Raw genomic sequence first — 26,341 nt, 5'->3', positions numbered from 1 at the left:
AAAAATTATAATTGAGATTTTAAATGTCATGCAACCATTAAAATGAGGCTTAAAAATCTTTAAGATGACACAATTCCCACAAGATGTTAGGTGGGAAAACCAGATGCAGAACTATACATAAAACATGATTGCCCTTTGCAAAACTAAAAAGACTCCCTACCCCCAAACCCCTAAGAAAACATCCTAAAATAAATGAGAAAAAAGGGAATTGAACAAAATGCACCAAACTGTTAAGGGTGGTCACATATTTTTAAATGTTCTGCATTGTACTTTTCTGTAGTTTCCAAATTTCCTACAATAAGCAGGTGTTACTTATATAAAATTAGGACATAAAGCTTACTTAAAGAGTCTGTGTATGGGAGAACAGACTGGTGGTTGGGTTGGGTCTGGAGGTGCCCTTGGGAGTCCAAGTGAAGGATGCAGACAGGCTGACTGGGGCACGTTTGATGGAGGGAAGCAGAGGTCTCTGTACCATATAAAATCACAATCGATAAAACTCTGACTAGATATGATGAAGGAAAAGAATCTAGGATGATATCTAGGTTTCTAGCTTGGACCACCACCAATTGAGATGGGAATACGTGAGAAGAAGCAAGATTGGGGGCATGATGAGTTGTTTTGGACATGCCGAGGATCAGACACCTGCTAGCTTCCGGGGGCGTGACAGTCCCCCTCCGGTCCCCCTTCCCAAAGGAGCAGCAATGCTGTTGCAGTGGCTTGGCTTGACGGTAATGCTAGTACGTGGGGCCTGCTCCTGCATGCAAGGGAGTGTGGCAAGCATTCTGCTGCTCGTTGCACTTTTGGACTCTCTCCCATGTGGCCAGAAAACAGGGATAAGGCAGCCTGACCAGTCTAGCCACTTCTCTCTCCAGTTATGAGCACAAGTATTAGCATAAGCACGAGGAGCTTGGAATAGGCCAACCAAGTTCTTCCTCCTTCTCCATCCCTTCTTCTTTTCCTCCTCTTCCACCACAGATCTAGAGTAGTTTCTTAGAGGGATTTGCCCTCTCTTTCATTCTCCTCAGTGGCTCAGTCTGAGAAGGCCTGGGGCAGACTGCCCAGGCCCACACTAGATCTTGAAGCAGACCTTTCTCTCCCTGTATACCTCTTTAGCTCCTTTCCCTCTGGTACTGGTACTGATGCAGCCTCTCTCTCCTCCCACTGGGGTTAGCAAGAGCTGAGATTCAAGGATGGGATTAGTGGAGAGAGGCAGAACAGTCCTTCAAAGGGGGCTGCTCCCACTCAGGATATTCAGGCCTCATCAGGCAAGGATTAACTGCCTTTCCCCCGACCCATCCCGCCCACCATGTTATCTAACCTTCTCTCTGGAACTCCATATTGGAGCAAGAGGCCACAGTCTCAGTAAGAAAATGGACACTTCAGGGGTGCCTGGGTGGCTCAGTCAGTTGAGCATCCTACTCTTGGTTTAGGCTCAGGTCACGATCTCACAATTTTGAGAGTTTGAGCCCCACGTCAGGCTCTGCACTGACAGTTCAGAGCCCACTTAGGAGTGTCTCTCTCTCTCCCTTTCTTTCTGCCCATCCCCCACTTGTTCTGTCTCTCTCAAAAATAAACTTAAAAATAAAAAAGAAAATGTACATTTCCTGGCTTTGCTTCCTTTGTGCACATATCTTATGGGGGCCTCTTAGAGCTGATTAGGTGAGGACAGAACTTGATATTCTTGGGTGCCTTGGCCAGAATATCAGTATCACACCACCTCTGCCTCATGGGTACTTGCAGCTGTGCCTAGGGGACAGCTATGAACTCTAGAGTAGCAGCTCGGGAGAAAGAGGTATGTGGTGTAGGCAGATGTGGGAGTAGGCAGCATAAGCTACAAGAGTTGATGAGCTCATCCAAGGAAGATGTAACAGATGAGAAGAGGGCCAAAGACAAACTCCCAGAGACAGCATGAGAAAAGGGACCAGCAAAGTTGACTTGGAAAGACTGGCCAGAGACAGGAGCAAAAAAAGAAAAGAAAAAAAAAAATCAGAATTCATATAAAAAGCCAAGGAAGAAAGAGCCTGAAAGGCTTAAACGGCTTCAAACAGTAGTTTCAACTAAGAAGCTTTGTGAACTATGGGGAGGCATAACAAGCAAATAAATTTGGGGATAATATGCTACAGAGCTATCAGGCAGTGAGACAGGAAGTGAGTACAAGCACACATATGAGAGAACCTGGCATTCCAGAAGGCATCAGACCTAAGGGGCAGGCTCATTACCCTTGCTCATTCCAATGTGGCAAGGTTCCAACCTTGGAAGGATCCGACTGTGCACTTGATGAATCTAAAACCAGGCTGGGATTCCTGGAGAAAATCACCCCTCTCTGTAGCCTGGGGCCACTATAAACATGGCAGACCCAACAGGGCTCTCCATACCAGACAGCTACCCCATGACAGTCCTTCACATTTATCCTAGTCTTGAGGCTATTTCATACCTTCTCCATATTTCTCTAACTCCTCCTTCACTTCAGGAGATCCCCTTCCTTCCACTGCAAAGAAACCATCGGATGAAAAATGCCACAATTTACCACCACTCAATCGGCATTTTATTTGCACACATCCTATTCTTTTCTACTGCCCACCCACTTGTCTAAAACCAATCCTATCCCTATCCCCACTTCTCTGCCAATTCTCAGAGATCTGCTCTCCTGATGAGTTCCTTCCTCATTCCCTTATCTTCTGACCTTCTACCCTGGGGTTCCTAATGACCTCATCCAAAAGGTTAAAGTCTCTCTCACAAGAGGGAAAACCTTCCCAACCTCACTTATTCGTCCAGTTCACCACGTCATTTTTATTCTCCAGAACCAAATTTGAATTGTTTGCCCACCTTTACTAGTTCAACTTACTTATCTCCCACTCATTCTTTGAACCACTGGAATCTAAATTTTGAGCTTACCACTTTAATGAGACTGCTCTTGTCAAAGTCACCAACTACCTCCTTGGTTTTAAGTCCAAGAGACATACCTCAGTTCTTATCTTCTGACTTTTCTACAGCATAAGTCATTTTGACGATGACTCCCCTCTCGAAACATTCTCTTCCCTTGGTCTCTAAGACATGACTTTCCTTGTTTTCTACCTTCTTCCCTGGCTGCCTTTGTGGTCTCTACTGCCTTTGGCCCCTTTAAATGCAGGTATCCCTAAGGGTTCTAGTTTGAGCCCTGTTCCCTTTCCACTGTAAATACTCTCCTAGGATGACCTCATCTATACTCATAACTTCAACTTTGCCACTGATTGCCAAATCATGTCTTTAGATATTTCTCCTAAGTTTTATTCTGTCTCTCGAACATTCCACAGACACCTCAAATTTAGATTAAAACCAGAATGCAGAGCATTTTCTACTAAATCTAATACTCTTGCTATGCTCCTATCTCAGCAAAGGGCAGGTGCCACTGCCCCTTCAGTTCCCACTCTAAAAACAAAGAGTTCGATCTCCATATATTCCTTACTTTCCACATATAATTAATTACTCACAAAATACTGTGTATTCCAGTTTCTAATTATCCTTCAAGCACTCAATTTTCTCCACCCCACTGCCACTCTTGCAGCAACCATTATCTCTCGACATTGATCCTGCACGGGCCTCCTAATGGGTCTCTGAGCCTCAAGTGTTGTCCAACTCCTCCAATCTCTTGAACGTCTGCCAGAAAGAGAGAGCTCTCTGAAATGCATATGTGTGTACACTTCTCCAGACTGAAAACAGTTCAGTGCCTTCCCACTGTCTTTAGGAAGATAGACATGATCCATAGGTCCTTTGTGATGTGTCCTTACTTTCTTTTCCTGCTTCATTTCTTGCCCCTCCTTCAGCTTTGCACCCTATGGTTCAGCCACACTGAACCTGTTAGTTTATCAACTATCCCACATCCTGTTTCTCCCTCTGTCATTCCTCTGCACAGATTTTCCTCTCTGGCCAGAACATGGCCCATGTCCCATTCTACCCCAACTGCCTGAACTCCCCTTTCTGATGTTTGTTCAGATCACTCCTTCTGGGCAGCTTTAACTGATCCCCCTGGCTCCATTCAGGTGCCTGGCCCCATGCTCCTACAGCACTTGGCACTTCCCCTATAATGGCAATTATCTCATTATATTATAATGATTCATCTGTACGCCTTGATGCTAACTTCTGCTTCTCTCATCCATTGTGCCATTGAGAAGGGCTTGGTAAGTGCTCAAAAAATTTATGAAGGGCTTTTCAGACCACATTAAGGAGCCTGAATTTCATCCTGTACATAAAGGGGACCCATTAGCAGTTTTTAAAAAGGAAAGTGAAATGGCCTGGCAGCGGTAATAGTGGTGGTATTTATGTGACACATACAACTGGCTCAAACAGAGGAATAAAGTTATTTCCCTCTATAACTTCAAAAGTGCACAGGAAATCTAACTTCTTGCCAGCCAAGAAGTTCTTGGTATCTGGACACAAGAAAATTTTGATTGCATAGTGTAATTTAATGGCCACAACAGTCTAGCCCCTCTTGAGTGCTCACCTCCCAGCTCTTGGTGGTTGGCTCACTGAAGAAGTTGTCGATCATATTCAGTTCTTCCTTTTCCACGACCACAAAGCCTTGCTCTTTGGCATCTTTCCCATAGACGTCAGGAGACCACTGAACAAAGAACGTGTACAAATGATCCACCCTGAAAAATACATTCGTCATAGGAGTTAACACCAAATCTACTTTCCTGGCAGGCAGAAGTAGGAAGTTGGGCACTTGCAACCATCCTTTTCCTGCTTGGCAAATCTGTTTTGCTAATTGGGAAATTTCGCACTGTGAAGATGACCTCTACGAGCGCATTCCAAATTTGGAAAATAAGTCAACTAGTGAAAGTAGAAGCCCACAGACACTGAGAACCTGTCTCAATCTGAGGAAAAGATCAAGAGAGGGGACGTAAAATTGAAACACATAATGGAATCTTTACACCAAATATTTTCTCCTTGTCGGGTCTTCATTTATTGGACACTTGTATTCAATGGGAAAAAAAAAAACTGATCTGAACATTTAACTGGAAAAGATAAACAATACTTCAGTGGGTTTTTATGTAACTGAAGCACTGTTATCATTTTAACAAAACACCTTTAATAGCTACAAAGTAAATAATACTAATTGTTGTTTTAATATTAGAAAGAGACCTGATTTATTGACACGGAAATGTGGTTGGCTTCCTATTTCTCTGTTCTCTTACACATATTTAACACCTGGAGGTACTGTAGCATCTTACCAAACTAAATCAATAGAGAGATGGCTAATTCCCAAGCAGAGAATAAGAACTCTGATCCCAGCACCTGCAATATCCCCCCAGGTATGAGAATCACAGGCTCTCTAACCTTTGATTCTACTCCCACATCCATCACAGTGGGTGGAGAGAGTGACAGGTATGATCAGATGATTCTTAAAGTCTTTTCTAATTACAAAATGGGAATTTCAATGTAAGCCTACTGTCTGGGGCAATATTAACTTATTGCTAATTTTTAAAAAGTTGTGATTATGTAAAAATATTATAACAACATCGCTATAGCTTGAATGTTTGTACCCCCCCCAAATTCATATGTTGAAGCTTAACCCCAAATGTGATGGTATTTAGATATAGGACCTTTGAGAAGTGCTTAGGTCATGAGCCCTCATGATTGGGATTAGTGCCCTTATAAAAAGAGGCCTCTTTTCACCATGTGACACAGTGAAAGGATAATTGTCTATGAACAAGGAAGTGGGCCTTCACCAGACAAATCCGCCAGCACCTTGATCTTAGACTTCCCGGCCTTTAGAACTGTGAGGAATACCTTTCTGTCATTTATAAGCCACCCAGTCTTATGGCATTCTGGTATAGCAGCACAAATTGACTAAGACAAATATTAAGAGAACTAAAACAAAAAAGAAATGACCCCCACAATTCTGAAATCCCAATGCAGCAAAAGGTTTTTAGCTTTCTATACTCCTATCTGCTCTTGTCCATATGCATATAGTTTTCATTGTCACATCAGGACCAAAATATAATTGTTTGCTATACATAACATTAAATCACGCACATTTGCCATGTTGCTAGTCTTTGTACGGATTCATATTGGCTAATTTCATGAAAGTACTAAGTCATAAATAATCTGAATTCCTGTGTTGTCAGGATATTTAGCTTCTTCCCAAGTTCACATTACAGTGAACATCCTCAGGCTCTATGCCTTTCACCATCTTTTGCATTATTTCCTCAAGGTGAGTTCCCAGAAACAGGATTACTGAGTCAAAGGGCATGATTTTATATCTTGTGATTCATCCTGCCAGGTGGCTTTTGAAAGGCTCACTAGTTTACTCTTGACACCAGCAGTTTAGTTTGCATTAAAGTTCCATAACAATCTTGCTTATGCTTTTTCTAGAAAAAGAATTTAATACATATTTAAGTTTTACCCTATGCACTCGGCATTTCTCTGAGTGTTGATGCACTGAACAAGTTTCAAATGTTTTCTTCCTGGCTATAGCTTTTCTTTCATGAATTAGCTCTTTGTGGCTGTGAAGTCAGTATTTTCCTTTTCAATTTGTGGAAACTTTCATAGAATGTAAACATGAACCACTACCAAAGTGGTTTCAAAGCTGTTGTTTTCCTTTTTACATTAATCATATCCTTCCTGTCATAATACAGGATTATCAATTTTCATATACTTTAAGAGCATATTTCCTTTGAGATTTCTCCTACTCTGCATGGAGAGTTGGCATCCAAGACAAGGTGTGCATCCATGTCCATGATATACTATCATTTCTATTCTTTTAAAAAAAACAGATATAGATATAATTGTACATTGATGTGATGGTTAATTGTATATGACATCAACTTGGCCATTTTTTTGTCAAACACTGGTGTAGATGTTGCTGTGAAGGTGTTTTTTAGAAGTGATTAACATTTAAATCAGCAGACTTTCAGGAAAGCAGATTACCCTCCATAATGTGAGTGGGCCTCATGCAATCAGTTGAAGGCCTTAAGAAAAAAAGACTGAGGACCCCTGAATAAGAAGGAATTCTGTCTCTAAATAGCCTTCAGATGTGAGACTACAATCCAAGTTCTCCCTGGGTCTCCAGCCTATCAGCCTCCCCTTGTAGATTTCAGACTTGCTAACTCCCACAACCACGTAAACCAATTCCTTCAAACAAGTCCTTCTCTCTATATGTATTTATATATACATATCCTTTTGGTTCTGTTTCTCTGGAGCTCCTGGACTAGTTAGTTAGTACAATGGACTATTCTGAAAGGGTATATAAGAAACTGATCGAAATGGTTACCTCTGGAGAATGGAATGGCATGGGAGAAAGACATATTTTATATCATATGGATCTTTAATTTTTAGAATAGGCAGGACATTTTCCTGATTCTAGCATCAAAACTGTATTTTAAAAAGCAAATAATGAGAAGTTTCCTTCTCACCCACATCGCTGTCCACCAAATTCTGTGCTCACCCTTTTCCTTTATAGGTGACCACTTTATTCATTTCCTGTATATTTTTGTAATGTTATATAGATATAAATATAAATATATATTCTTTTTGTCTTCCATTTCTACAAAAGATTGCACTATTCTCTGTCTTGTGTCTTTATTCAACAATACATCCTAGTATCTTTCCACATCAATATATAGATGGCTTCCTCATTCTTTCTTTTATAGCCACACAGTACTTTACTCTGTGGATTAGCCAGCGCTTATATAATCATCCTCTATAGATGGACGCTTGGGTGGTTTCCAAGACTGTGTTGTTACAAATAATGCTGTGACGAATAACTTCACATGTGAGTCACTTCACACGTGTACAGGTATAGTTGTAGGATATATTCCCAGAAGTGGGACTGTGTTGTCAGAGGAGCAATTCCCTTCTAAACTTGCTATGTAAAAGCGATATTGCCCTTTTGAGGAATGATATCATTGTTTGTCTTCCCATCAGCAATACACACACACACACACACACACACACACTCTCTCTCTCTCTCTCTCTCTCTCTCTCTCTCTTTTGAATAGCAGCATTCAAAAGCATTTATACCATGCAGTATACATTCTCCAATGAAAAATTAACTTAGAAAATATTAATCACCACCCCAGAAAATTTGATGAGTATACAATGATAACTCCTTCAGTTTCCTAACACTTATAGTGTTAAATATATATTAAATATATAAATATAAATATATAAATAAATATTATACCATATATTATATTATTATATATTATAATATATGATATAATATATATTATTATATATCATTATATTATATTACATATATTTTATATATTAATATATAACATATATAAATATATTTATTAAATATAACATATATAAATATATACTAAAAATAAATATATTTTTATATAAGTAAATATAAATATATATTAAATATATTGTAGTCTTAAATATATTATATATATATATATATATATATATATATATATATATATATATATAGTCCATCTCAACTATATTTTGTAATAGAGACACAAATACGCTTCACTCTAACTCTTGGAAAGGAAGATATTTACTATGCTCATATCTACAATGAATAAAAGGATTTCCTAATTATTTGTTCGCTAGTTTTCCTGTGAGAAAGGAAAAAGCAGTCCCTGATACCGGCCAGCTAGCCTGGGCCTATCAGCCAGGCCCAAGTGTTGTTAAAAGCTGGCGTGGCACTCACAGCGAGGTCCTCATATTCTCCTGTTGAACATAAACAATTTCACAAAACATCAACATCTGACAAGACCACTCTTTGTCCATGATGAATCACAACAAAAACAAGACCCCTCTGAGGTCTCATATCTGAACACAAACTAAAAACATGAACATTGTCCAGCCACAAAAATGACCAACAGCCCTCCAATCTGGGTGATATGAGTGACTCTGCTGCTTTACTAATTATAGCATTGTTACTCCTTCCTTCCTTCTTTCCTCTTAGATAAGACTTGTAAGATACCCAATCATAGAATGACCTCTGCTTCCTGATAGCATCTAATCTAGACCAAATGTCCACTCCCGTAAGTCCTCCCCTGAATCACCTAACACAAATCTAAATCCTGCCCTTCTTTCTAGCACCCTCTTTCTGAGATGGCCCACAGTCCCATGGTGTGCATTCACTCTCACAGCAATGAATCAACCCAACTCATTCAACTTCAGTAGGTTTCTGGTGGTCTCTGGCCAGAGGGCACTGCTTCCTTCAACTCCCAGTATTGCCCTCATAGAGATTACCTTCAGGAATATTAGAGCTGATGGGGATATTGGTTTTATTTAATTCAACTAACTCTCCTTAAATATGAGAGAATGGGGGCTCTGAAGTCCACCATCAGCATCACAGCCAGGGCTAGATCTTCTGAGGTGACAATTAGGGTTCTTTCAATCATACTAGAAAGCCCTCCCCTTATTCCACACTGATTTCTAAATTGCTTCCCAGTAAACTTCCTGATTCTGACACCAGACACATTTTTGTCACTTTTTGGACCTACTTTCCATGAAGGACTGCTCATTTGTTCTCCAATATTTGACCCTCATAGGGAAAGTCACTGTGTAAGTATGGACACGGAAGAAGCACGATAAAAGCTCATGCTGACACATATCCCTGTGCAAGACTGCAAGGGAATGAGGAGGGAGGTGCAGATTTGGAATTAAGATTTCATTCTTTCTTTTTAAAAAATTACATTTGAGAGAGAGACAGAGACAGAGAGAGAGCGAGCACGAATGGGGGAAGGGCAGAGAGAGAGGGAGCCACAGAACCTGAAGCAGGCTCCAGGCTCTGAGCTGTCAGCACAGAGCCCGACACAGGGCTCAAACACACGAACTGCAAGATTGTGACCCAAGCCGAAGTCAGACGCTTAACCAACTGAGCACCCAGGCGCACCCCCCCCACCCCCCAGCAGAGAATTTCATTCCTTCTTAGACATAATAAGAAAATATAAATTGTGCAAACTGTGGGCCAATAAAGATTTTAATGAGAGATCCTATCCTAGAAATTGCCAGTCACTTCCCTTTTTGGTGACGAAGACATTAAGTTGCTTGAGGAGACCCTTTGAGCGGTCCTTTTAATTATGTAGATGTGAGGGTGAGTAGGATTTATTATTCTGGAGGAAGGTATAATTGGACATTCCGTACTTGATGAAGACAACTTTTTCTTACAATCCACTTGGAGGGGGATGGGTTAGAAGGTGAGAGAGAGGGAAGATTTGTATAAAGTCCAAAAGATTTCCTGGGAAGGAGGAATCCTGTGCCTAATACCCTCCCTTTTGAAGTTCAGATTAAAGCATCTCTGATTAATTAAGGTGTTCCAAATAGAGGTAAACCCATAGAAAAAGGCAATATCCTTTTCCCCACCCACCCCTCTTGAAAAGAAACTCTTTAAGGTAGTGGAGGGAATGGTTTAGACTGATAACCTGGGATCCTTATGAATGCCATGATTATTTTGGGAATAGGTCAATTTGGGCAGAGTGTGCTGATGGTAAAACTTAGACCAAATTACCTGCCACACTGGGCATACCAGGGAAGGAAATGGCTACTTATGTCATATGTGTAAGTTTCTCAGAAGCTATAACAAGGTGTAGGGGTGGGGACAAGGTCAATGTTGGCATAAAGCATTCTTGCCTGCCAGTGCCATTCTCTCTACAATAAATATCTCAGTCTGGGGCAGGAATCTGGGATGACCTGATTAAAGGGCCTCTTCTCCCAAACCTCTTCCCTTGGGACTGCTGGGTTTCCAGTGAGTGGTGAATCAAGCCTCTGGATTTGTTTGTTGCCAGAGTGAGTGTCCTATTCTGGAACAGCCTGTAGTGTGTCAAAGAGCAGCCAGAGCAGCCCTTTACACTGGGTGAAGCATTTTGGACTTACCATAGAAAACAGGATCTAGAAAGGAGGGAAGGGGTATTCTCAAAGTATCACAGAAAAGAGGGCCAGAGTAATAAAAATTTTTAATATTAAACAGAGAAGTGAGCTTATGTTTTAAGCAATACTGATGACATAATCAGTGACCTAAAAAGATGTGATTCCCTCTCTCAAGGACGTTACATTGTACAGCAGCTCTAAGAGGCCAAGTATTACCATGCCCAACTTAAAGATCAGGAAATTGAGGCTTAGCACATTCAATAATGTGCTCAAACACACCCTCTCTGGAAATGTTCCAGCTAGTCTAAGCTAACTGCCTCTTCTTTTATGAATTCTCTACTGCAAGGAAGACAGTACATTTCTGTACCTGTCCACAGATGTCTCATAGTATAGGTCAACTACTTCCTTGGCTTTGGGTTTCATTAATGAAGCTTAAGTAATATTAGTGAGGTGCCTTAGGTGGCCCTTAGGGCACATGCTGCCCTCTAGCTCTTCTTCCTCCTATACCTTCTGTCAATAGGCTCACAGCACTGCCAAGACTCTGTTCCATGCTTGGGCAACATCACAGAACAGCCGCCTCACCTCAGCCGTGCTTCTAGGAATGCTTCTCCACTGGCTGAAATGGACAAGAGAGAAGCCCTGAATAGCCTCCTTCTGGTTTCAGGGGGTAGGCTCTATCTCTGCCACCAACAAAGTCACTCCAACCTTGGGAAGCCTCAGGTAAGCTGAGATGAGAAACCTCAAAAGTACGTTCCGCAAATGGGGCATCCTAATGGAAAATGTTCATGTCCCTTCTCTCAGATATGTTCAGGGCACCAGGACACCCTAATTTCCCTCAACAACAGCCTCTCACATAAAAACTCATTTTCTCACATGGACATGGCCCTCATACTATGCTTCTGAAGGAAAAGCAAAAGGAATGAAGAACTAAAATGGCCTGTGCCACAAGAGAACATTAAAGTTCATTTGGAACCAATCTGATTACTTAATTCTTCGGCCTCTGGAGACCAAATGGAAGGAATCAATGTCCCTCTTTCTAGTTCTACTTCTGCTCAATTCTCTACCCTTTGTTTATTTTTTACAACTTAATTGGGGGAGGGGGGGCAAGGAAGAGGATATGACCTCATCTTTTTTCCTTCTATATTAGAGTGACTGTAAGTTTATTTAACCTAATTCTTGGAATGGTTCTTTTTGGCTAACTGGGTTTTCCTGGTCATTAGTTCTCAGAAGTCAACCCTGACCTCTGAAGACAGGCCTCAAAGTTCTGGAAATTCCCTCCTTGTCCCTTTGCAGACCTCCCCTTCACCCACTCCTCCTCCTTTCCGTTCCAGCTCTGCTTTCACCTTGACCCCCACTCTTCCTCTCTCCCCATCAGCCCCTCCTGGATTCACATACTTCAGGCCAATCTTTCCATTTCATCCTCACTGGCATGCCCTAGAAGTTCAGCTTTGATCCTCCTACTGCACCTGCCCTTCCAAACACCTTCTCACAGAAACAATCACCTTGCTGACTCCTCTCTTGGGACGACGGATGTTGCTGGGTTTTCTTATTTGTGCTTAATGGATTCACTACAAATCAAAGGCACCTAACCTTGGCTAAGAAAACCCTCCCTCCCTCATGGGGCTCCCTACTGACCCCTAACTCATTTCCTTTACTCTCTAAGCAGTAGCTATGTCAGACCTCTGCTTTTGCAAGCCCTCTACCTTGCTCTCCTACCTGCCTTCCTCTCTGAACAGAGGACTCTCCATTATACCATCCCAATAATGCACTCCCCTCCACCTTCCCTCTTAGCATCTTTCTCTTCAGAAGAAGGAACTTCTCTTTTACCCATTTTAACCCTCTCGTCTGTACTTTCGACAGTCCTGATGCTTGGTGAACTTCCTCCATTACTTCCACCCTACCTCTCCATGCCTTCATTTCCTTCATCTTAATCCACAAACCTACTTGCATTTCCCCATCCATCAATATAAAAGCCTCCGGATTTTGTTTCTCCCTAAAACTCCCTTCCTGTATGCAATCTTCCCTTCAGAGCATATTGTTAGCATTTGGGTTAGCATATCTTCCAACTTCTTTTCATTCTGGAATTCTTCTATTCTGATTTTATTAACCTTTTAGCATATGCCCTTTGTTAAACCTGCCTCAGATACTCTCTGGATGGAGGCAGAGTTTTTAACCTTGTTGACTCCCTCCCTGCTTCAGTGAAGCTGATTTTTTCAAAAGTGATCTACTGTCAATTTCAACAGTCATCGTTTGTCTTGACTTCTCAAAGCCTGTTGACGGTTTTTTTTGAAACCCACTCAGGAACTTACCTGTGGTTTCTGATGAGTCACTGAACTTCCCTGGCCTTGGCTGCCTAAGGATACCTCTGGTCAAGGCAATACAATTACCAGTAATTACGTCCACACTGGCCAGTATCAGGTAGCAGTGGGCTTGGTAACATACTTGAGCAGGGAATGAGGTCAAGTGCTAGATCCTACAGAGCCAAATATTTAAGGGGGAAGCAAGAGAAGTAGTCCTGGAAGGAAGCCAGGAAGAAACGACAGGAAGGCAGAAGTGATCTTACAAAATGCAAATCTGATCACTTTCACCCAGCTGTATAAAATCCTTCCAAAGTCTCCCTGTAGGTTTAAGGACAAATTCAAACTCCTTGGGGGTGCCTGAGAGCTTTGTTTTGTGCCAATCTCCAAAATGTGCTCTTTCCTCCAGCAAGAGGCTCTTGTACCTTTGCTCTAACATCCATTCTTATGCTGCTGCCTCTTTCCTTTATTATTCTTATTTTTTAAAAAAGAGTGATGACAAGGGTAAGCCTAGAGAAGAATCCTCTCAGGCTGGGATCAGAAGCCAGGGGCCATCATTACTCTGACTGCTGAGGGAGGGGAAATGGCATTCTACTGCAGGGAACATGTGCAAAAGGACATGGCATTTAAGAGCAGGGTGATGCTAGAAGGAGGGCAAAGTGGACACAATAGAAAGAAGGGCAATGTAGTCAGGTCGCGGATGACTTCTAATTGAGGATTTTGTAATGAGGACAGGGCCATGGAGATGCAGGAGACCCAGGCTCTGCCCTAGAGGACTCAGGTTAAAGGAGCAAACAAAAAATCCAAATAGTTCCAACAACACAGGGACAGAAGACAGTTGGCATCTGAGCAGGGAGGTGCAGAACAGGAATTCCTGAGGGGTGGAATGAAAGAGCAAGAGGGAGTCTTTGCTCAATGGAGTGGCCGGAAAGGAGAATGAAAAAGCCAGAGGGGCTGGGTAACTAGGTGGGTCACAGAAAGTGCTGAGCACAAGATAAACTGCTTGGATTTTACCCTGAGGCTACTGTTCTCCAAAGTGTATTAGGAGCAGCTCCAGTGACTTCAGATGGTACACAGAGGAACATATTTTAATAGCTACAGTTTTACTTAAAGAATACTAGTAGTAAATACAGCTGGCACATTAAATTTCTGATTTCACAGATATCACTGCTCAGGAAAAGGCTAAGTAAAAACATAACTGACAAAAGTTTTCTGAAGACAACTATTAAGTAAACAGTAGGACAGATGGTATGCAGACATGGGAATCTTGGTGAAGGAATGTGTGAGTGACTGAAGCTTGAGAAAGAATCACTGTGGACACTGTGGAGGCAACAGCCAGGGCTTTAGTAGGAAGTGGCCTGGCCAGATCTATAGTTTAGAAAGACCACTGTGGAGCCAAGTAGAGAAGGTCAGGAAAAGATGGGACTAGAAACAAAGGATCTGTTGAGAAGGCTACATTAGTGATCCAGCCAAGAGATCAAGACCAGAGCCCAGACACGGCAGCAGACACAGGAGAAGCTTGCCCACATTGTCCTCCAGGCACAAAAGCAGCGCCAACTCATCCAGCAGCAGCTAATACACCAAAACCTGGTACTCAGGCTTTGTGTAGGTTTTCTGTCTAGTTACAAATTGGAGCTTGGTTACATTTCTTCATAAACTTCAAAGATCCTTATCATCACCACAACGCTCCTTTAGGGATTCACTCCAAAGAAGCCATCATATTCAAGTTACAAATCCCTGTTTAGCAGATAAAATTGTCATCTGTGAAAAAGAAATTCAAAGAAGGTAAATGATATAAGTTCTTGGAAGGCAGCAGCCTTACCTCAGAGGCAGCAAAGCATTAAGAGAAGTAATAGTAAGGGTAGTGGCATAAATAACTTTAAGTGCATTGACAAGTTCATTTTTTCCCTCATAATAACCCCATGAGGTAGCCAGGATAATTATCATTTCTGTTTAACATAAGAAGAAAGAGATGCTTAAACAGATTAACTTGACCAACACCACACAGTTTGTTATGGGTAGATCTGGGATCAACCTTAGGTCAGTTCATGGTCTCAAGCAATATGCTTCACCATTTCCTTTACGGTTAGTCTCACTGTTGTTTCCTTAAAACTCCGTAACTGACAAAACTAGAGGGTTGAGGGATATAAAACATGATGAAAAATCTGAGTTGATGTATGTGGAACTTGAGAAACTTAACAGAAGACCATGGGAGAAGGGAAGGGAAAAAAGTAGTTTCAAACATAGAGGCAGGCAAACACATAATAGACTCTTAAATACAGAGAACAAACTGAGGGTTGATGGGGGTGTGGAGGAGAGGGGGAAATGGGTGATGGGCACTGAGGAAGGCACTTGTTGAGATGAACATTGGGTGTTGTATGTAAGCGATGAATCATGGGAATCTATCCCCAAAGCCAAGAGCACACTATATACACTGTATGTTAGCCAACTTGACAATAAATTGTATTAAAAAAAAAAAATCTGAATTGATGCTTGGAACAAAATATTACTATTCATACTTTAGGTATATGGGCTTTAGGTACAATTACGATGTATTTTCTTAAAATTAGCTATGGTGGGATTTCAGTTACTGTTACCTTTTTTTCCCTTATTTATTTATTTATTTATTTATTTATTTATTTATTTATTTAAACATAGTTATGACGTAAAGTAAAAAAGCACACGTCTAAGGTAAAGAAAGACCTGAACTCCCGAACTGGTTCCATTTGTTACTAGCTGGAGGCTTTGGGAAAGTTCCCTAATCTCTCTGAGCTTCTAAAATGAAGATAAGAAAACCTAGCTCCTCGTAATAGGTGTCTGAAACATTAAATGTACAAGGAAGTTCTATCTACTTTCAGACAGACCTTTTACAAAGTCCCTTCCATGTGATTATCTAAAATCTTGCTACTACATAGACCAACAAACTTGACCAAAATGACCTAGAAGCAGTTAAGGCATTCTTGTCTTATCAAGGGCCACTCACCAGTAGGAAAAGAAATACACAGCAAGATATAATCCCTCAACCACCTGATTTAAAAATTATAAGCAGGAACCATCAAACAATTTACTAGCTATGCATTAGAAACATATGTTATGGCACAGAGAATGGGAAATAGTAAGACAAGGAAAGGGAAGAAGAGAGTAAGAATGTGACCCAGAGAGTAAGGAAATATACATGTATGCAGTCCTCTCATTCACTTGTATTGTTGATTATAAATTAAAGATAGTCCAGTGCACTTCAATCTAAAACTTCCCCAGGCCCCATTCTGAATACAGCCAGGGAAGCCCAAGAACGCAACGCACTGCGGATCACAGAGGTTGTGTACTAAGAAACTACCACCTCTGAAAACCTACCTCAATGGCCTGACCCAAGGTCCTTATATGAAAAAGGTCATTCTCCTTGCCCTGTAAGGTCCCTTTCAGATTCAATATTCTACAATTCCAAATGAAACCAATGGTTAGTACTGCCCTGGTGTAATGCTCATTCTTAAAGGTCTTAGTGTATTCATAAAAAGAAAATTTATTTACAAAATACCAACTAAATATGCTATATTGTCCTAGTTCACCAAAAATAATACGAAAGTTCTTGTGAGAATCATTGATCGGAACAATTACAGTTATAAAAAGGATCACTTAAAAATAAGAAGAAATTGGGTGCCTGGTGGCTTAGTCATTAAGCATCTGACTTCAGCTCAGGTCATGATCTCATAGTTCATGAGTTTGAGTCCCACATCAGGTGAGCACGAACTCTACTTCGGGTGAGCCCCGCTTCTCTCTCTCTCTGTACTTTGTGGGATTCTTTCCTCCCTCCCTTGTTCCCTGCCCCACACTTCCATCCTCTCTCTCTCTCAAAAAAGAAAAAAGAAAAAATTAAAAGTTTATATTAATATCAACACTGGAGGCCTCAGGATGGTGGCCCATACCTTGGACTCAGCATCTGTACTTTTTTATTTAAAACAGTGGCTAATAGGGGCGCCTGGGTGGCGCAGTCGGTTAAGCGTCCGACTTCAGCCAGGTCACGATCTCGCGGTCCGTGAGTTCGAGCCCCGCATCAGGCTCTGGGCTGATGGCTCAGAGCCTGGAGCCTGTTTCCGGTTCTGTGTCTCCCTCTCTCTCTGCCCCTCCCCCGTTCATGTTCTGTCTCTCTCTGTCCCAAAAAAATAAATAAACGTTAAAAAAAAAAAAATTAAAAAAAAAAAAAAAAAAAAAACAGTGGCTAATAGTTAAAAATTGGGGAAATTTGACACACATATTCAACTTCTTTTGAAAAAGATGGGAAGGCCAAGCAACCCAAGGCTCACATTCCCACACAGCAGCATTCCGCTGGAGGTACAAAGGCACACAGGTACGCAACAGCTGGTCCCTAGAGCTGGTGACTAACACTAGCCCCCCAAGCTTCCCTCCCACCATTCCTCCCCCTGGCTCCTGCAGGCCTTTCAGCTTGCAATAATTACTTCCTACATACTTACTCCCAAACAGTGTGTGCAGCACCCATTGGCATGAACTATTCTGCAGCGGAAACAGTCCACGATCTACACTCCAAAGTGCTGGTGTTCACTCCTGCGTCAGAAAACACCGCCACCCCAGCGAAGAGCTCCTACAAAGGGGGGTTATGTTTCCATGAACTTAGGTCTGGCTATACAGTCACTGATTAACTTGACGCTTTTGCCAAAGCTGGTTACTGAAATTACTGAAGGGTGGCTGACTAATAGTGCTTCTAGAAGGTGATGATGAATTTTAGAACTTTAAGTTAATAAAAGCAAAAGGTAAAGTGACCAGGAAAAGAATGGGAGGAAGCAACATCACTTCAAAACATTTGAAGGCATTAAAAGAAAAGAACATTGACATAAGTGACTAATGATTCTATAACTTACATTTGTTTAGCAGTTTTCCAGAACTTAAACTTGTGTTAAATACAAAGAGAGAAAGATAATTTCTTTAGGGATAGCTTTAGAGACTTTTTTTTTAGTAATAACACTTTTATCTTTAAACATCACAACAAGAATATAGGATGATACAATTGCATGTTATACCTGAAAATTATAGGGCTTGTATTCTGAAATATACCTGTTTGGGCTAAGTAGGGCCTAAACTGCTCTAGTGAGATTATTTAACATCATAATCTTACTGGCACCGACAGTCATCAAAGATTTCAATTTAACCTTGAACCTGTTAAAAGCAAGAGGACTTTTGGTCAGAAAATTCAGCACTAACTATGGTTAAAGATTTCATACTAGAAAACTAGGTTAGTGTTTGATTCCTTTAATTCATCCTTTTTTTTCCAAGGAAAATGCTCTTGAGAGGATTTTGCTTAGTCTTCATGAGGGTCCTTAGGATTTGGAAATCTTTCTGTTGTAAATCTAGTTTAAGAGGAGAATCAATTCTCATTTTTATGATTTTACCTCTTATTGGAAAAGTAATGCATGCTTACTAAATGCACACTCCATATTTAGTGGCAAAGAAAGACACACGTAAGTAAAAGCAGTTTACATAATACCATTTACACACACATACACATCCAATTATCATATACATATAGATACACACATACTATCATTATATTAATTCATATACAGAAAAAAGGTCAAAAGTCTACAAAAATAAAAATAAATTGTAGTTGGCTTGGTGTAACAAATTACAAGCTTTTTCTTCCTTTTTGCTTTTTTGTAGTTTTCTAAATATTATATAAAGTCTATGCATTATTTTAGTTTTAAGGAATAAGGTATTTAAATATTTTTATCTATGAGACTATAGGCTAATTTATTCATGCATCCATCCAATTAACACTTAGAAGTATGTTACATACTAGATCCTATGCTGTTTTTAGGACACAATATTAAAGACACAGTGCCAAAAGCCCCAAGTAGTCCACATCTGTAGAATGCTATGTAGTTAAATGCTATGACAGAGGTGGGGGTACACTACACCTTAACTAGACAGGGAACATTTCTTAGAGGAGACATTTGAACTAAAACATGCATTTAAGGTGGGAGAGTAATGGGGCTGGGGGTGGGGAGGGGAAGCTGGATATCCCAAGCAAGCCAGCCAATAAGTCTGGTTCACATTTCCTACAATCGAAACATCATCAGTTGTCCACAGAAGAGTCAGCAAGGGAGGAAGAGATCCTAGTGATATCAAATGGATAGAATAAGCTGGAGGTAGTGCAGACCAGTGTGGGAATATGACTGAGAAGCAAGATTATGTCCACATTCTGGCTTTGGGGACTGGGTGGGTGGTGGTATCAGTTACCGTGATGGAGAAAATAGGAAGCAGGAGTTGTAGGGAAAGTGACAGGGACAATGGTGGAAATAAGAAACCCAGTTTAGGGCACGATCTGCCTTGAATTTTTCTGATCCATGGATGATCCGAATATTGAAAACTATTAGGTATATATGTTTTGGGGGCCCAGTAGAAAGTTCTAGACTGAAGGTAGCTGGACATGATTGGTATATAAGACAGAATTAATTAGGTGCAGGCAATTGTATATATAATGAGAAACACAGAAGGTCTTTTTTTTTTTTTTTAATATATGAGATTTATTGTCAAGTTGGTTTCCAACAGAAGGTCTTTTAAGGGGTAACATTTAATGAAGAAACAAAGGAGAAAGACTGGGAAGAAATGATAGAACGAAAGAGGGTGTCAAAGAAATGGATGATGGTCAATGGTATCAAAAGCTGTAGAACATTGAAGCAAAATAAGAACACAATTATCTTCCTTTGTTTATCACAATACGTACAGAGGATGCCTAGCGATTCTAGCATTCCATTCTAAATCCAAAGCTGCAGGATGTTCAGGGAAGGACCTAGGTCTGTTTGTTTAAAGGCTTCCAGATGGCTTTATTACAAAGCTAAGTTTGGTACCCATTGATTTAAGCCATGAATTCCTTGTTAACTCTATATAGTTTCATCTCTATGACACAGAACACATTCCTTCACTGGCTTTAGTCCTCAATATTTCTGAAGTTAGAAACTTATAGGAGATTGCTCCCATAAGAGGAAAAGGTGTTAAACTTCCATTCCTTCCCGCAGTGCCTCTGTGCCTGTGGGTTATTCACCGGTCAAGTGTAGACAGAGAAAAAGATGGTTACTGCCAGTTTAAGGAGAAATCATTGTGGGGGGTACTGTTTTGAGAAACAAAGGATCTGCAAAGGTAGAGAAGAGAGAAGAACTACCCAAGTTTAGGAATACAACATTTTTTTTTTTTTTAATTTGAGAGAGAGAGAGAGAGAGAGAGAGAGAGAGAGAGAGAGAGAGAGAAAACAAGTGAATGGGGGAGGGGCAGAGGGAGAGAAAGAGAGAATCCTAAGCAGGCTTGCTGATGCAGGGCTTGGGCCCAGAACCTTGGAATCAAGTGAACCAAAATCAAGTGTGGGACTCTCAACTGACTGAACCACCCAGCCAGCCGCCCCAGGAATACAGTATTTTTAAAAGGTGCCAAGCTAGAAAGGTCCTAGGCCTAGCAGGCAAAACCCATACAGTGACCAATCTCAGTAAGCCACAGATTCAGGCAAATGAAGAAAAAGTCGGGAAGGTAGGCCAGTCTATAAAAGCTTTAAAAAGCAAACAAGGGGTTTTAGGGCATGTGGGTGGCTCAGTTAGCTAAGCATCTGCGTCTTGGTTTAGGCTCAAATCATGATCTCACGGTTTCATGGGTCCAAGCCCCATCTTGGGGCAGAGCCTCTCATGGACAGCCTGCTTGGGATTCTCTGTCTCCCTCTCTCTCTGCCTGTCCCCCATTCACACTGTCTCTATCTCTCCAAAAATAAATAAATAAACTTAAAGTAAAACAAACAAACAAACAAATAAAATGACATGGGGGTTTGGACTTTAATTCTGAAGGCTTAGGATATTTTTTGTGGCAATGTGACAAGATCAAAATACCTTCTGAGGAGATCATTTTGACTATAAGGTAACAAAATAGATTCTCAAGGGAACTGTAATAGAGAACGGGAAACTGTAGTTTAAGTATAAGGCACTGTGTTCACAATAAGATTCATGTAAAATAAGGTAACTGGATCTTGTGATACTAGCTTCAAAGGAAGGAATATTGTCGGGTTTTGTTTGTTTGGGGCCAGATAGCCACTGTAGCACATGAAAGTTCATTCTAATAATGAGCCAATACTAGAAGCAGCCTGCACCTTAACCCACTGCAAGTTATACTCTTTAACATTAGAGAAGGGACATTTTAGTCAAGCTCTTCACTTCTATTCAATGTTCTGACGAGAGCACCTCAATTCAATTAATGAGCACCTGTGGAGTATCACCCATAAAATATCAGTCACTTCCTCTCCTCGTAATTACTGAGACACATCTCCTCAGATGGAGGGCACTTCGGCAAGGTCCGAGGATATGAACAAATTTGGGGATGCTGCAAATTTTCATCACCTCACTAGTCAAGACAGGACTTTGAATGTTTGTGGTATTTCCCATTTATGTTTCAGTGAATTGTCAACCAAAATAAAGGACATAGTTAATGCAGTCTCAGCTGCCTGCTGCAGTGTCTGGTTATAAGAATGGGACTGAAATCAAATGGATTTGAGTATGAATCACAGATTTGATATTTGCCAGTTTGAGCAAGATGTTGAAAACCTGTTATGTCCCACTTTCCTCATTTGTAAAATGAGGAATAACACTACATGCCTCACAAAACTCTCATGAGTTTTAAGTGAAATCACCCATGCACAGGACCATCCAGAGTCCCGTGCTGGGAAAGAGTCAAGGAGGGCACAGACTGAGTACACTGCCTGCCCTCACAGCCCTCTCACAACTGGGGAAAGTGAAAGTGTGCTCATGGGTGCATTATGCACTTTAATTCTGAAAGGATTACAAAACTGAGCTTTTATGAAGTGCTTGGGAACATCAGTTACTCTTTATAGAAGAAAGTATCACGCTTTCTAAAACAGAATCGACTTAACTTATACATGAGGAGTTTATTCTAAATGTGGACAGGCACAAAATACAACTATCATATAAATCGAAGTGCTTGATGACCTTAATTAGAGGCTGATTAGAGAATATGGTATTTTAGAATAATTATTAAATATGTATTTGCATATCAAGGTATAAGTAAATTTTTACTATTAAAGGAGTCACCTAAAATAAACAGCCTCAAGCCACTACTGACCTTACTTTATATCAAACGAATGTCAAATAACAAGCACCCACTCAACTTTAAAACAGTTTTAAAGCTGCATTTTCTTCCTTACAAAACTGACAGAAATAAAGAATCCTATGACTCAGATTTCCCATCATGTGGGGAAAAGGGTACTCTCATGCTGTTGGTGTATAAGTGGTCATACACTCTCATGTGCCCTAGACATAGACTTTGACTTGGTAAGAGTACCTGAAAGACTTTATGAAGATGTTTAATGTAGCACTGCTTATAATGGCAAAAAATTTGGAACAACCTAATATCCAAAGCAGGAGCATGATTAAATCATCCTGGGAAGGTAATGGAGGGGTGCTAACTATATTTTTAATATAATATAGTATCTCATGTGGAAAATGTACATATTAAGTGGGAAAAAAGCAGACTGCAAAATAGATTCTGCTTCCCCAAACTTATCTGTATGTTCAAATGTTGCTAAGATTACCTTAGCACAATTGTTTTCAAGTTTAAAAAAATTTTTAAATACCCACAGGCTCTCTCCTTTTCTCCTATTAGCTTACTTATTACATGAATCACACTAACCAATTAATTCAGCTTGGGTTTAACATTTATGCATGACTTCACAAATTGTGCACAATTCCTGTTATTTGATTCCATTTCCATCGTATTTTAAAAGTTGGATTATATGAAATCAATTATTATAATACACTTCAGAGACTGAGACCATAAGCAACTGGGAAGAAAAAACAAGTTTCAACCTGAACAGGAATTATTGGTTCTTTCTAAAAAAGGAAATAATCTCTTAGTATTAAGAGAAAAAAAGACCATTATATTTTTTACCTAGAACAGTATCCAAATCTATGGAATACAATCATATCAAGTCTCTAAAAATTCTAGGAACTGTTTCAAGAGCTTTTCACAAGCTTCTCAAGGTACACTCCTGGTCTTACTTACCTAGAACTAGACCAAGACCTGCCAGGTCCTATGCATTCAGTAAGTGTTTGTTCAAACAATACTTAACTGCTTAATGCTCACAAATGACCCATTTTTCAAACTAAGAAACTACGTTTCAAATGGATAAAGTATCTCATGCTCAGGCACAGTATTCCTAGGGATTCTCATTCATCACTGCCTGATTGCGTGACTCATTATCTCACTGGCCAGAGCAGGGCAGCCCAACTCCATACCTCTCTAAGGGCAGGGCATGAGACTTCCTATACTTCAGACACCTTTTAGCACAGGCTTGTGCAAAGTAAAGGGGCAAAAAAAGAAATGTTTGTCAATACCATCAACCTTAATGTTTGTAGTATTCTATCAATGTAGGAATTCCCTCCAGATAAATTATTTCTTTAGAAAAAAAAAGTGTTGTTGTTATAGATATGAAACAATAGATTAATAACAAAGTTAAAATTTTTTGATGAAATCTCTGCAAAAAAGAATTAGGGTTGAGTAAAGGAAACAAAGTACATGCAGATGACTAAATTACTGTGAATACAATGGTGTATAATCAAGTTTTAAGTAATCGAATCCCTAAATTATTTGGCTATTATGGTTCATAATCACTTTCAGAATGGCGCATAGGATTGGTCTGATAGTCTAACACTTGACCAGTGGTTCTCAGTGTGAGGTTATTTTGTCCTTCGGGCAATTTCTTCCCTCAGGCAATGTCGGGAGACACTTTTGGTTGTCACAGCTGGGGAAGTACTACTGGCATCTCACGGGTAGAGGCCACGGATGCTGCTAAACATCCTATAATGCAAAGCACATCCCCTTAAATAATCAAGCAGCTCCAAATGTCAGGAGGGCCAAGGTTGAGAAATACTGTAGTAGACGATTTATACAAGGTGAAACTCTCCACTGTCCTCAAGTTTAAATTAGCACCGAGAGTAAGAGTAGGAAAAGCCTGGATGCCCCAGGTTCTGGACACTGCAACTTTCCCAAGCACACTACTGTCATCTGCAGCCAATTCAAGAGGAGTAGGTGATTCTGCAAGCTGCAGTGGAGACAGGGAGGTAAGGTAAAACGTGACATGCACTTTAACCTTCAGTGAATGTGCACATGTCTCCAGTAGCAGCATTCAGGAGTGCAAGAAGAAAGTACCAGCTTTCCTGGGTCCCCAGGGGTCCTAGATCTTCTGACAATTTCTGCCAAGTTAAATAAAGTTATTATTAAAATAAAATTATTATTAGATAGTTTTGTATCTAAAATTTAGTAACAAGGATTCCAAGAAAACCCATCCCAAACAAAGATAAATACAGACTATATGTAGCTTTCCCATCCCTGCTTCCCCTGCCTCCCGCCCTCCCCATTTTCTTACTTGGTAGATTATTCATTTGGTGATGGCATTATGGAAGCCATAGAACACATTGTAAACAAAGAAGGGACTATTTTGGTAGAGTTATTTCCTAGTAATAATAACAAAAGGGGAAAAAACAAACGTGTTTTAGAAGTATCAGGAACAATAAAGAGGAGTGAAACGTTTGTGAAGCTATGTCAATATCAAAATTATTAACCTCCTGTGACAAGGAGCTTCGAATGCTGGAGGAGTCAAAGAGACCTCCCATGAGAAAACTGCTGTTGAAACTCCAACACATGAAAGAGTCTATTAAATAAAAAAGCACATAGAAATGCCCAGCTTGATGTAACAAGGGAATCCAGAAGTTATCATCAGAGAGAGGGAAGCATTGCATGCCACGTCTTAGCTCCTTAAGGACTCTGATGATCCTGAAGTCTAAAACAAACATGGCTTTTTCTTATTTCTTATGTGCACTTGGAGTTCTAGGTGGGTATTAACTATAGAACTGCTCTGTCTTTCCTAGACTTAAACTAAAATGTGGCTCCCTATAGGGTAGGTAGATAGGGAAACACATAAAAGAACAATTAAAACAAAAATTTCCTAACATCTATACAAAGAAATCCATCATTAACACAGTGAGATATAACGCCTCCCAGAAAATGTTTGGTTAATGAATAATTAGTTCAAGAAAGAACATTAAGTGTATCAGGTTAGCCAAAGACAAGTACGTCACAGACACTATAAAATACAACATAATGGAATTTAAGAAGGACCCTACTCTAAAAAGCCCACAAAACCCACCTGTGTAAGAGGTCAAAGTATTTCAGCATTACAGATTTCTTCTGGATTAAAAAAATGACAGTAATATAAGAACTACATGTGTGGGCCTGCTATACTTATTCTAGAAGAGTCCTTGGTACAGTTTCATTAAAGATAAAATAGGAAAAACATCCATATTTCCTTATGTTAGAAACAGTACATTTTCAAAGAAAAAGTGATATGTATAATTGGCAATTTTTCTGGTAGACCCTGAAGGTCCACAGCACCAAAAATGTGGCTGCAAGCTTCAGTGCCTTGCTTTCCTCATCTATACAATCAGGAGTTGGCCTAAATCTCTAAGGTACAGTCAAGTGTGAAATTTGATTTTAGAACTTTAATTTTAACAGGGCTTTAGAAATTACATTGCTTCTATTGAAACATTAAAAAAAAATTAACGTTTATTTATTTTTCAGACAGAGAGAGATAGAGTGCAAGCTGGGGAGAGGCAGAGAGAGAGGAAGACAGAATCTGAAGCAGGCTCCAGGCTCCACGTTGTCAACACAGAGTCCAACGTGGGGCTTGAACCCACAAACCGTGAGATCATGACCTGAGCCTAAGTCAGATGCTTAACTGACTGAGCCACCCAGGCGCCCCTGATGAAACATTTTTTTAATAATTTTTTTTAATGTTTATTCACTTTTGAGAGAGAGCGTGAGTGGGAGAGGGGCAGAGAGACAGGGAGATGCAGAATCCGAAGCAGGCTCCAGGCTCTGAGCTGTCAGCACAGAGCTCAATGTGGGGCTCAAACCCACGAACCATGAGATGATGACCTGAGCCTAAGTCAGACACTTAACCGACTGAACCACCCAGGTGCCCTGAAACATTTTTAAATAATAAAAGACGATAATTTTCTTTTCATCTCCCTAACATTCTGAAAGTTTCAGTGAAACACTCTAGGGGGTGCAAGCATAGGTAGAAAAGTATAATACATAAACATAAAATTATGTTGAATGTCCGTGTTAACATGGGTTTGTGTCTAAGACAAGAAACAGATATTGGCAAATTC

The 26,341-nt window shown here is 40.3% G+C and overlaps 1 protein-coding gene across 9 annotated transcripts in view; it reads right to left on the bottom strand.

The window, feature by feature from the left end:
* The window catches only part of NCOA7 (nuclear receptor coactivator 7), a 156,533-nt gene that overhangs the window by 21,061 nt on the left and 109,131 nt on the right, over positions 1–26,341 (bottom strand). For all 9 annotated transcript variants that reach the window (XM_086707764.1, XM_086707766.1, XM_086707767.1 and 6 more), the window contains one exon: positions 4,481–4,628. In XM_086707764.1, coding sequence (XP_086563890.1) covers positions 4,481–4,628 — 148 coding nt within the window. The remainder of the gene's footprint in view (positions 1–4,480; positions 4,629–26,341) is intronic.

This window comes from Puma concolor, chromosome B2 (assembly GCF_028749965.1).
Source record: "Puma concolor isolate L17-30 chromosome B2, mPumCon1.1.hap2, whole genome shotgun sequence".
NCBI classification, from domain to species: domain Eukaryota; kingdom Metazoa; phylum Chordata; class Mammalia; order Carnivora; family Felidae; genus Puma; species Puma concolor.
The sequence above is the reverse complement of the archived record's forward strand: the minus strand, read 5'-3'. Positions and strand labels throughout refer to the sequence as shown.